The sequence below is a fragment of the Ylistrum balloti genome, unplaced genomic scaffold (assembly GCF_031769215.1).
Source record: "Ylistrum balloti isolate Yb309-2 unplaced genomic scaffold, AGI_CSIRO_Ybal_v1 Utg370160, whole genome shotgun sequence".
NCBI lineage: Eukaryota > Metazoa > Mollusca > Bivalvia > Pectinida > Pectinidae > Ylistrum > Ylistrum balloti.
The window spans coordinates 461,524-474,277 of record NW_026782156.1 but is presented as its reverse complement, the minus strand read 5'-3'; the positions used below and the strand labels follow the sequence as shown (position 1 = coordinate 474,277).

Genomic DNA, 12,754 nt, shown 5'->3' with positions numbered 1-12,754 from the left:
TCTGCTCAGATTTCAACCAAATTGGAACAGAACAAGCTATGTTGACTTCATTTTACCCCTCGAGACAGAAGTGCACAAAATGTACGAGACCAAACCATTGTTAGCACCCACCATCGTTTGATCTATAAAAGATGGGTCTTTTTCCCTTCTTTTTTCTCATAAATTTAAATGAACACTCCTTTGCAGAAATAGCAATTATTACCGAATTTAAGATGGTCACCTGGAAGCCATTTTTTCTTTCTGATCAAACTCAAAATCAGGCAGGCACAGCTTGGGACAAGGGGGAAACGGCATATGAAATCTGAAAGATCCATCCAGTACTTTTGAAGAAAGAGCAATAACAAATTGTTTATAGATGGACCTCGAACATAAGGCAGTTTAAAGAGCCCACCATCACAAAAAGCCAGTGAGAATCTAAGATCCAGGAAATTTCATGTTTTTTAATTTGTTTTTAGAAGATGCAGAAAACTGAACACTTTCACATAAGTGACTGAAATGGTTGGACTGGATGAACATGGAATAGAAACACAAGGTACAGATTTTGACAAAGGTTAGCCTGCAGAATATTCAGCAGGTGTAGTTTGAGGGTCCAGCCATACTTGTCCGAAACTAACATATAAACAGGACTACCATAACTGTCTTATGTTGACAAGATATGCCAAAACTCTTGAGCTTAACATCAGTTCCAACATCCGATACTGATGTGTTTATTTTCTGTGGCATAATTTCAGGCTGTCTGAACTGTTTCAACAAGGTATGCTAGGTATAGTCTATGTCTAATTACAACAAAACATCAAATTGCTTTCAAACAGTTGTTTTAATATCAAACCCATATTTAGGATGAAGACCTGAAGCAATTAAGTAAGAGAACACAAAAATACAATCTACTGTAAAAATGTCCTGAATGCATACATTTAATCCATCTTCTTGATTTTCCAGAAATATCCAATAGTACAATGTTTTAAAAAATTTGTAAGGTTCCTGATGTTCATAAAATGGATGATGCCTTTTTCTAATGGTACATTGTATATATATATCTATATATATATATATATCCAAATATTGGGAAGAGTACATGTACTGATATATTGCATTAGCAAATTGAAAAATTCATCTTTAACAATACAGAAGCATTGTTATGAATAATCTCAGCTTCTAAATTTGAATTCAAATTCAATTACAACCAGAATGAAGTTATAAATATCTTAGTGTATTTATTATTACAACTGTTTATATAGACAACAAATAGTCTAATATTTCCTACAACCTGTCAACATAGTTAAACTATACCAAGTAGTTAACATTGAAATGCATCAAATTTTGAAATATTTAAGGTTCATTTATGGTCAATATACATGCAGATGTAGAGATACTTTAAATGTTCAGCATGCAAAGTCGAAAATTCCAAAAAACTATATATAAACATATTTGTAAGCAGCTGGTTTAACTTGGCATTTATGACAAAAAATTATTTTATATCAAAATAAGCCATTTATTTTAGTACTTCATGGTTAATTTTCTTTTACAAGAAAATAGGGAAAGAACAAGAGGCCCACCTTGAACACATTTGACCCCTGTGACCTTGACTATGGGTCAAGGTCATTTCTTTTGGCAAACTGTCATGGACTTCATAAAAGGAACATACCGGCCAAATACTGTGGATTCATTTATTTTCGTTGGGTTCAATTTTCGTTGTTTCTACAAATTAGACAGTTTCGTGGACTCATAAATTCGTGGATTTTTGATTTTGTGGGAAAAAAATAAAAACGTTAGAATTTTCTCTTTTTGCTTCCAGTCGAATTTTTTTCTGTTTGTATTAAGGCTATGTTCACAGTAATTAACACTAATGACAAGAATAAAAGAACGTTTTTTTTCAAGATGGCGTCCTGTGTTTTTATAACGCTGTTTACAACAGTCTCGCATTAAAATATCAAACCACAAATCAGTATATATCCTGGCGTGTAATCAATCGGTAATTATCAGAAACAATTGTTTTCAGTGGATAAACATTGTGTGCTGATCAGTCGGTGTACCGCAGTCACATGAAAACACCACGCGTATCGATTGGACCATGTGTGTAAACAGGTGTGTAAACAAGATCTGCATTATTAATAATTATTGTGAACCTGTAGTCGGATAGAAATACGGATCCAATCTTCAATCGACAGGATGGTCCGATCAAGCCTAGTGTCCACAGTGTCGCTAACGACTGTGATCCCATCATACTTAGCATCACAATGGGTACTTACCCTTTGTTATGTTTAATAATATATAATTATATATCGTTGACACCAATTTAGCGTATCCATGTCAAGCCTCAGACTACCCGACTCCCAACTAATTACGGGGCTTCTGTCATTACCGGTGGACGTTTCCGGTGTCGGCAAAGATTACTTGGTCAAATTTCAAAATTACTTTAGTAAGTAGTTCATATTTCGTTGTGTTTTTAAATTCGTGGATTTGCTCATCCACGAAAACAACGAAAATTGGACCCCCACGAAATAAAATGAATCCACAGTATATAATTCTCGGCTTTTCGATCTATCCGTAGAAATTGTTTCAACGTTTTAACATGTTTGACCCCTGTGACCTTGAAGATTGGTCAAGGTAATTTCTTTTAGTAAACTTTGTAGGACACCATAAGAAGAACATGGTAACCTAATATAATGATTCTAGGACTTCCGGTATTTGGGGAGAAGTTGTTTAAATGAAAAGTTGACGGACGTAGGACAGATGGCGGATGTCGCAATATGGCATAACCTCATTCGGCCCTTTGGCCCAGGTGAGCTAAAAATTTCATGTGAATACATGAATAGATTATCATTAGGAGAACCATTCACACATACAATGTCATTGACTAAAACATATACAACCTCATCTGTAAAATGGTCCAATAACCGCTTGGTAAGCAAACTTGTCACAGATAGTGTCTCGCAATAAATAAGAAGATATCAAATATAAAACAATAAAATATGATGGATTACATGAATTTCATGCAGATTTCTAAATATTGAAATGCTAGGAGAATGGTGGTCATCATGATATTATTTCACAAGAATTGGATTCTCTAATAGAAAAGCATAACATATTGTTCTACATCTTAATAGTTGTTCGATTTGTCACAGTAAAACCAATAAGCTTTGACATCTTTCAAAGAGCATTGACAACCACTATTCACATGGTAGAACCAATGGTGTCAAATTTACATTTTTTTCTGCTTAAAAAAAGGAAAAAGGTCCAAATGCAAATTTTGTTTTAAAGTTAAAAGGTCATTATTGTCGGACCATTAAATTTGATAGGAAAAAAAACTGTCTTACAAAAAATGCATTAGAATTTAAACTGTACAGAAGCTCAATTGATAATGGATACATGATGAACACATGTTGAATACAAAGCTGATTATGAAATCCCTTGTGAATAAACTACAAGATACAGCTATATATATATCTAACAGGAAATCAAGACTATTTCCTGTGGTCTGGTGAAGGTTCCACTTCATCACTTGATGTCCAGGAGTTCTACATCAAAAACAAGTGTGGCTTTTGGAGGGATAGTGAGATCGAGTTAAGGAGTGAATTACAATATACATGTATTTGGAATGATCACCTTTTATTAAGTTGTATACTTATTAAATGGATGATGATGATGATGATGATGATGATGATGATGATGATGATGATGATGATGATGATGATGATGATGAAAAGATGCATGTGTACAAGAGCGCAACAAGTATAATAAAAGTTTGGTTACTTCTCATGTGTCAACCCATATGCCATTTACTCAATTCATTGCATGGTTTAGTATACATACCCTAAACAGTGTATTTATCAATGTTTACTTAATTTAGAAAATCTGAAACTTGAGAATGACTGCTCATGTAGGTAAGAAATAGCCATAAAACAATCACTTGCTGTTCAAATCCAAGATGGAGAGCTATAGGCCATTTTGTTATTCAGATCATTTTAAATATGGGACAATGCTTAACTAGGTACCACGAGGAAGCTTAATATGAAATTTGAGAAGGATCCTGTCACAGCATTAACAAACTACTGTATTACTGTCAACACTCAAGATGGCTGCCTGTGGGCCACCTTGATTTCAAATCAGTCCAAGAAAGGTACAATGCACAACTAGGAACCAAGGGAAACCAACACCTATGAAATATCAGAAGGATCCATCCAGCGATAACAAACTTTTACTTCCAAAATCCAAGTTTGCTGACAAGCGGCTATGTTGATTTCAGAACAGTCCAAAAAATCACAATGCACATTGAGGGACCAAGGGGAAACTGCATATGAAATTTGAGAAAGATCCATCCAGTACTTTTCCAGAAATAGGGATAACAAACTTTTACTTTCAAACTACAAGATGGCCGCCTGTCAGCCATCTTGAATTCGAATCAGTCCAAAAAAGGTACAATGCACAACTAGGGACCAAGGGGAACCTGCATATGAAATTTGAGAAAGATCCATCCAGTACTTTCCCAGAAATAGCGGTAACAAACTTTTACTTTCAAACTCCAAGATAGCCGCCATCTTGAATTCGAACCAGCCCAAAAAAGATACAATGCACAACTAGGGACCAAGGGGAACCTGCAAATGAAATTTGAGAAAGATCCATTCAGTACTTTTCCATAAATAGTGGTAACAAGAATTGTTTACGGATTAACGTAACAACGTACAACGGACGGATGGACCATGGACGCAGGGCGATTTGAATAGCCCACCATCTGATGATGGTGGGTTAAAAACTTGAAGGTAGGATGGTATATTTTCAAACATTTATGCGACATTATTATACACAGAAACAGCTCAGTCATACTCCATATCAACCTTCCATTATCTTTTGTTTTTTTTTAAAAAGGTGTCCAGAACTCAAATTATAAAGTTTTGACGAGTCTCACGACTAAGAAATATAGAGGGGTTTCAAAAAGCGAGTCTCATAGTTTAAGCTTGAGCCCAGGACTCAAATATTTAATTCCAAAAAATCACTGCCTTCAAGCATGCTTATTATGGGACATAGAATACTATATTACTAACTTGAACATATAAATCCTTCACGTTCATTGCAAATATGACTGAATGGAAAACTGCAGAACACTCCACTTACATTTAAGGGTAAACTACTCTTTCAAGCTTTCATTATATACCTGCACTTTATCACTGCATTCAACAACTGACCCTACTAGAGCAACTGATAACTGCCAAGAAAGATATTCAACACACACCAACGAACCCCTCCATGGTTATAGTACTTTCCATTACAGCCACTTTAATGCACAGCGAATTAAGGATCAGATGAAAGAAATTTTCAATGGCACAAGAAAGAACCACCTCAGCATATCTTATATAGCAAGATTTGTAGGATTTTTCCCTAGTGAACCCAGAGCCCCCCATTTCCAATTATGAAACCAGATAAAAAAGATCACTGGATTCTTAAAATTTGGTTTTTTCATCTCTTGTACTGTAGGCTGTCTCCTTTACCTTCAAGGTTCTACTTTCTTCTTGTGAGTCAAGCCAACAGTACCATCACTTTGCACTACTCTTTGCCACTATGTACCACCCAGAGTCACACTACATGATCTTGCACTACCCTCTCTTGTCAACTCCACTCATTCAAACTTGCACCATCCACTCAAATCTAGGTCGTCTGGGATCATTGTACGCCATTTGCTCAACCTCCATAATATGCATTCTATGCTAAATTTTGACGCCTCATAATGTTTACCAAGTCCAACGAGTATCTTCGCCAAATAAAATAATGGCTACCGGTAATTTTTTTTTTTTTATTTGACACCAGGTCTTATCATGGTTAAAGCTCACCTGCACTACTTGCCCTTACAGTAAGTGAAGTTGAAACAAAACACAGGATCGCAATCTTACTGGAATGGAGGGAAGTTAAAATATTGTTGTATTCGGTCTTAAAGAAATATTCAGATGATGCAATGATGATAAGTGATGACTTTGTTTCGAGATGGGACAGGATAGACATAGGTACAACCATATATGTTCCACTTTAAAGAGGTGGGAGAATGAAAAGATTTGAAATCATAATTAAAGGATATACACCCGGATATCCTTTCTCTCCATAGGCATGGGTATGTGGACAGGTTATCCTTGCCGTTTGACCAATACACATCTGTAAAAAAAGTAAATTAAACAAGTTACGATGATAAGGACACAGTCAAGTACAAGAGGCTCAATAGGCCTGTATCATTTACCTAGTATTCAATGTTAATCAAAAATAGAATTGGTTTTAAAATCCAATATATTGACATGTACAACATTGGCATTCAACGTAGAGACATTGAACATCAAATGTACATCAAATGAATTTTAATCAATTTCCACAACAAACAGCTTTGGGCCAGGTTAGTTAAAAACTGTTAGGCTTCATGCTAGCAACCTACAAGCCAAATATGCTTCTACGCCTTAATGGTCATATGACTGAAAAGACCTTTATATGAAAAAAAAAAAACCCAAAATGGCCTAAAACAAGTGCTCAACTTCTCTTCAGCATACAAAGAAGACATTGTTGGTTCATAAAAGCATTTTCTGCAAACTTGAAATGCCTAGGGGCTGAATCAAATTTCTGAATTTAAGAAATGATCCCCCATTCCCAATGACGTTTCAGACCAAATTTGGTTGAAATGTACCCATACATTAAGAAAGAGTAGTGTTTCAATGGAAAAGTTTACGGATGGCAAATGGTAAATGGCAACGGACAATGCACGATCAAATCAAAGCTTTTTTGGTCAAATGACCTAAAATGGTTAAATGGTAGTGTTCAATTGTCATGAAAAAGAAATTGTGACATTGATGATAGTAAGCTAATGTCAATACATGCATACCATCAAAACTGTCATCCTATACGAATAATTCTCACCAATTTTCTTCCAATAGGAAATAAACAACGTAAAGTATACCATCTAGCAGTCATTCCTTGCTCATAATTCTAACCAAGTGTGAAATATTTCCAATGGAAATTCAACAAATTACCATGGTATAAGTCCCAAAAGTATTTATGCCACAAAGCCAATTTTTACTGATTTTTTTTATTTGATACACACAAAACTCACACCAGAATTTAAGCTGCACCCTTTCTTATGACGAGATAACTGTTATGGTGACCAAGTCTGTTGATATAACAGACAAGGGAGGGCAATTTATCATGACCATCTGCGAAACATTTAAAAATTTTACAAATAAATTATACACAGACAATAATATCAATGTAGTTCAAAAAATGTAAAGGGAGGACCATTTATCAAAATCTGATGTAGGTGAAAAAACGTATAATAACAAATATCGAACTTGTTTGGCTTGGGTGTCTTTACAGATTGACTATGCACAGATATAGAGTCTGACGTTACGTATGATTTACAAAACAATCTCTCCATCGGTGTCTGTACTGTTGAATATTAAAGGAGCTCCTTGCATGCTGACTTAATTCTTAAAGTCCCATTTCATTTCTCCTTGTAAATTACACTGAGCCATTCATATTGTAAACAAATATGGTGGTCATTCTAGAATTTGACCTATAACCTGGTGACCTATCAATCCCAGGATGCAAAAGGCCATTGTAAACTTCCACTAAGGTTTCTAAGTAACCGCCAAAGTCCAGAAGATATTATTGTGATTCATGTTAAAAAGTATGATTAATTAAATCTATGAGAATATCGTTTTTATTTCAATTTTCATCCTGTATACAACTGCAAATGACAGTTCAAGACATTCTGTTTAAGTCACAAACACATGAAGGGCAGGCACTAATAAAAAAAAAATGTATGTTAAAGGAGTGACTGTCTTGTACTTGTGTACTGGTATGTTTCCCTTTTTTTTGTCTCGTACTTGTGTACTGGTATGTTTCCCTTTTTTTTGTCTCGTACTTGTGTACTGGTATGTTTCCCTTTTTTTTGGTCTTGTACTTGTGTACTGGTATGTTTCCCCTTTTTTTTCCTTCAGTCTGCCCTTCCACATATAAACTGCACTAATATATAAGCTGCATGTCCAAATCACAAGGAAAAAAGGTACAGCTTATAACCCTGAAAATATGGTATGCACAAAAATCTATTTTTTACTTCATAAACTAAAGTAAATTTTACCCCCTTACCACCGGGAAATGCAAGACCATGGGGCCATGAAATTCATTATTTTGGTAAAGCACCTCAAGATACTTTCATCCATGAAGAGTAATTGATTCTACCATTTCTTGGTTTTGAGAAGAAATCTGAGTTAATTTAACCCTCTTGGCCCCGCCCCTCAGACTCTAGTTGGGTGGGGTTGTATATTTCATTATTTTTGGTTCACTTTAGACCAGGGAAGTTTCAACAAAATTGCAATGAAATCAGTTCAGCAGTTTTTGAAAAGTTGAAAATATTAAACTGTTAACAGACGCATGACACTGGACAAAGATGATCACAATAGGTCACCTAAAAAGGTTTTGGACACACAAAAGACACTGTAGGACAGACAATGACAGACAAAAGATCACCATGAGACTTAGACTAAAAAGTAATCATCAATGATGACGATGGAGAATTGAATATTGACTTGTAAGTACTCTACATCTATACATACCTGTGCTACTCCTTCCTCCCAACCTAAAACATAAGAGAGAAATAAAGCTAAATGAAAGAAATACACATCATTTTATGAACCCTACCTACTAACTGAAGGCAACTTGATGTAATTGGAGGATTTTTCCTCCGGCAAAAATTCAGTACAGGGCTCTTCAATAACTTTTTACTTCACATGTCCTTGCGGACAAGTGCTTTTGAAAACCACTTGTCCGAAAGATTAATCCACTTTTGTTTTTTATTTGGACCCCCCCTCGAGGAGGTAAAAAGAAATCTGACATTTTGACAGGAGATGCTGACAGAACATGTGTTCTTACAGTCAGCAGTTTTGTTGAGTCAATTATTACTAAATGAATTGTTTGGAAAGCTGTTACATGTAGTACCAAGTAATGAATCTAACACTTCATTTCATTTAAATGTGGAAAGGTTTTAAAATTTTAGTAAATTCTATCAGTGAAGTGAATACATCAAATAAATGCCTGTCTCAATATTGGTCACTTTTCTAATCAATCACTTAATCAAGCATCAATAATCATTATTTCTAAATTTAATCTGTCAGTTCATGTTCTCCAGATCAGTCCAATAATTAACATACAACAGAGACAAAGGGAAAAACATATATGAAGTTTGAGAATAATCCACCCACAACTTTTCAAGAAATAGTAATAATAATTATTGTTTAAGGACAGGCAATAACCGAGCATTCTAATACTGTTCATCATTTGGTGATGTTGGGATTGCAAGCATCCTTGATCTTGCTTTTTGCACCCCTGTAACATCTCATGGCAAAAATTGAAGGCACAAGTGAAGTAATTTCATTGGTCTTTAGAAGAAAAAACTGACAAACCACAGACTGGTATGTTCCCTTAGAGATTACAAAGGAGTTACACCAAACTTCAAAGCCAGTATAACATACTGTTATGTGACCTCAAAATTTGTTTGATGTTTATCAAGGGATCAACCTAGTATTCTCATCTTATCCACATGTCGCACATCACTGAATACAACTGTCTCAATACAATGACCACCTCTTGGAATTTGTTTAAATATTAATACATTTGACTCATGTAACCTTAAAAATGTATCAAGTTCAGAACTTTAGAGCCTTCTATCTCAGTATGTTATATATTTGATATCAGTACCGTGTTTATTGGGAGGAAGTTGTTCAGGCATTGAAGACATTTAGAACCTTAGACTTTGATTGAGGATCAAGGTTATTTATTTGTAAAAACATGTTAGCCCTTAAATCATACCATGCTAAATACCCAATATCAGTATCCTGGACCTCATGGTTATTGAAAAGAATGTGTTTAAATAATCTAAGACATTTGACATCTGTGACATTGAAATTGAGTACAGGTCATGATCAATCATGGGTAACATTTCATCTTTGGAAGCATGCTATAGGCCCAATATCAGTACCCTGAAATGAAGTCATAAGCTTTTAACACATTTGACCACTAATTGATCTTCAGTCTGGTGAGCTTAAAACCTTAAGATTTTTTCCATATATCAACAGAAAACATGCTGAAGGTGTTAAATAAGTAATTTCAGGATGAATCCTAAAAAAATACTTACCTTTGATTACTTCACCCTTACCAAGCTTGAATTCAAACGGTTTACAACGATCTCTTGAAGAGTCAAATGTGTTCCCATTTGTCAACTTTCCTTTAAATTAAAGAAAAAAAAAGATTTTGTTGAATTACAAATATTTCATGCTGATTTAAAGAGAGATTCAAAAGGGAACATGTTGCCTACCAACCAAAAATAAGGCTAAAAGAGTTTAGTAGGAGTTAGAAGAAGTTCCAGCAGACATATCGTTATGGCAAAGCTCCCTAGTCGTACAGGCTGAATGTTTTCGCATTAATAATGTCAGTAGCACTATCACTGCAGAGATTATTCCTCACCCCCAAAACCATTACCTGTAATGATTTATAGTTTCTAAAAATAGTAACAGTGACCTTGACCTTACAAACCTGAAACTCTCACTTCTCCAAGATAATTTGACGCATTATGAATCTAAACAATGATTTTCAAAAACAGTAGCAGTGACATTGACCGAAACCTAAAACCCAGAAATTTTAATAAAATGTACCTGACCGTGAATATCATTTAAACCTACTCTAAAGTCTTCATGAAAATTTTCAAGGAAATCACAAAATCAGAATTCCTTCTCCTATATATCTGCAGTAAAAGCTTTTTACAAAACGAAAAGGTCTTCTCAACTGATCTACCCCATTTTTTTCTGGTGTGTTTATGGACACTTATTAGGATATTCATGTAATACTCTTAAGGCCTTACTGACATTATCAATACTTTCGAAGAACGTATTTGGTCAATATCACAGGTTCAAAGATAATTCCAGAAATGTTTAAAGCTAAATCCTAAAAGAAATGTTGAGATAAAGTTTAAGATGTAAATTGTTTATACCACATTGCAACTAATGTAACCTAAGATCTAGATTCTTCAAATATTACCTGTGTAATGAACAGTCACTGTCTGGCCACATTTTGGTTTTGGCTTATTTTCTTCACCTAGAAATAAAAAAGAAAAAAAAACACATACAACTTCTTAATAATCATCACTACCAAAAAATTGAGGGGGTGGGGGATTTGCCTATCAAAAAAATGGCCATTAACTGAAAACAATTCCTTTGGACGCATTTAACATTTTTATTAATGCAACATTGATGAGCTTTAAACAGTCGGCTTCTGGCATAATCTAACAAGTTATACATGAAGATAATTAAGTGAATAAGTCCTTCATCAATTTGAAATTATACCCAATGTATTCTAGACACTTGCTTGCTAGCATTTAACAGACCCTCCATATTCAGAAAGTAATAGCATATTTGTAAATGTTATATATAAATATGCTGGTTGTATAGTGATAAGTTGCACCAACTTTCTATTTAGTCTCATCTGCTGAAACCAAGTCCAAAGTGTTCTGAATGCATATGCATAATTCCATCTTTTGTTTAAGTTGCATTCATTATAAATAACCCAAAAACTTTTGCGACACCCACGTCAAGAACATGCAGGCAAAGTTTCTATTTTAAACAGTGCCATGCTTATAAATGCTGAATTGGTAGGAAGACAAAACATTTTTCTTCCAACTTAAAGTGGTTGAATGCTGTAAACTCTACAGAGTGAATAATCTTCGACAATCACATAATCATTATACATGTTATTGTGAATGTTAAATATCACGATATGAACATTCAAAGGCATACATTACAGACTTAGATGCCCCTATGACTCCTTCAGTAAGCAATGCGTTCATATAGTTATAAATTAGGCAAGTTTGTGTTGACTGCTTTCGCTCTATTTGTTTAAGACTTGAAGTGACTTTCGAGGACTAACAATAATTCAAACAAAACTAGTCAAGACACTCTGGTTGACCTTTAAAGAGTGATATTTAAGCGAGAAAAAAACGCCAAGTGAGAGACGGTGTTGCATTATAACACAAAGACTTTATGGCAATTTGAACATTGATTCATGGCATTTATTTGTGAATCTTACAGGACTAAAATACGTCAATTTGGAAAAACTCTATTTTGTTATTCGTGATAGTACTTCAGAATAACTGTTACGGTACGATAGTGCCATAGTTTCCGGTTGACCGGATGACAGGTGCTCATGCTCACGCAGCCTGATTAGGCGGTAATGCAAGAAAGCAAGTGCTGGCTTGGTGATACTACTTGTCTTTACTTTAAAATAAATAACCTGACCATGATATCACTATCAAAAGATAACACTTACATTTTTCCTGTTCGTTTTTGTCCGTTATTTCCACACTAAAAACACAATCATCATCACCTGACGTAGCCATTATTGCTTATTTCCTTTCGGTAGATCACTCTGTTCCCCTTTCTCGAAAGGAAAATGGTGACGTCATTTCCTTTTTAGGTAACTTCCTGTTGTAGACTTGCTCAAGGCCTGCTTTAATTAAACACGTTTGAAACCGCCTAGACTCTGACACGCCTATCATAGTGTTATAGTTAGTTTTAACATATCAATATTCTGTAAACTATTATATGAGGAAGAATTGTCGAAGATTGGCAATGACCTATAACCTTTCAAGAAAAATAAAATATCGCTTGACATTTAAACGTTTAATGCCTCTGCAAGAATGGACTGATAGTGACAAATCACAATTTCCGACTGCAGATTA

At 34.7% G+C, this 12,754-nt stretch overlaps 1 protein-coding gene across 1 annotated transcript; it reads right to left on the bottom strand.

Annotated features, from left to right (window-relative positions):
* Positions 1-2,050: 2,050 nt before the first annotated feature.
* On the bottom strand, positions 2,051-12,450 carry LOC132550991 (peptidyl-prolyl cis-trans isomerase Fkbp12-like). Its single transcript, XM_060215094.1, has 6 exons — positions 12,343-12,450; positions 11,059-11,115; positions 10,160-10,249; positions 8,583-8,605; positions 6,068-6,141; positions 2,051-3,553 (listed from the first exon to the last, which is right to left on the bottom strand). Exons 1-6 carry the CDS (start codon positions 12,410-12,412, stop codon positions 3,499-3,501), a joined length of 369 nt encoding a protein of 122 aa, XP_060071077.1. The 5' UTR covers positions 12,413-12,450; the 3' UTR covers positions 2,051-3,498.
* Positions 12,451-12,754: the final 304 nt, after the last annotated feature.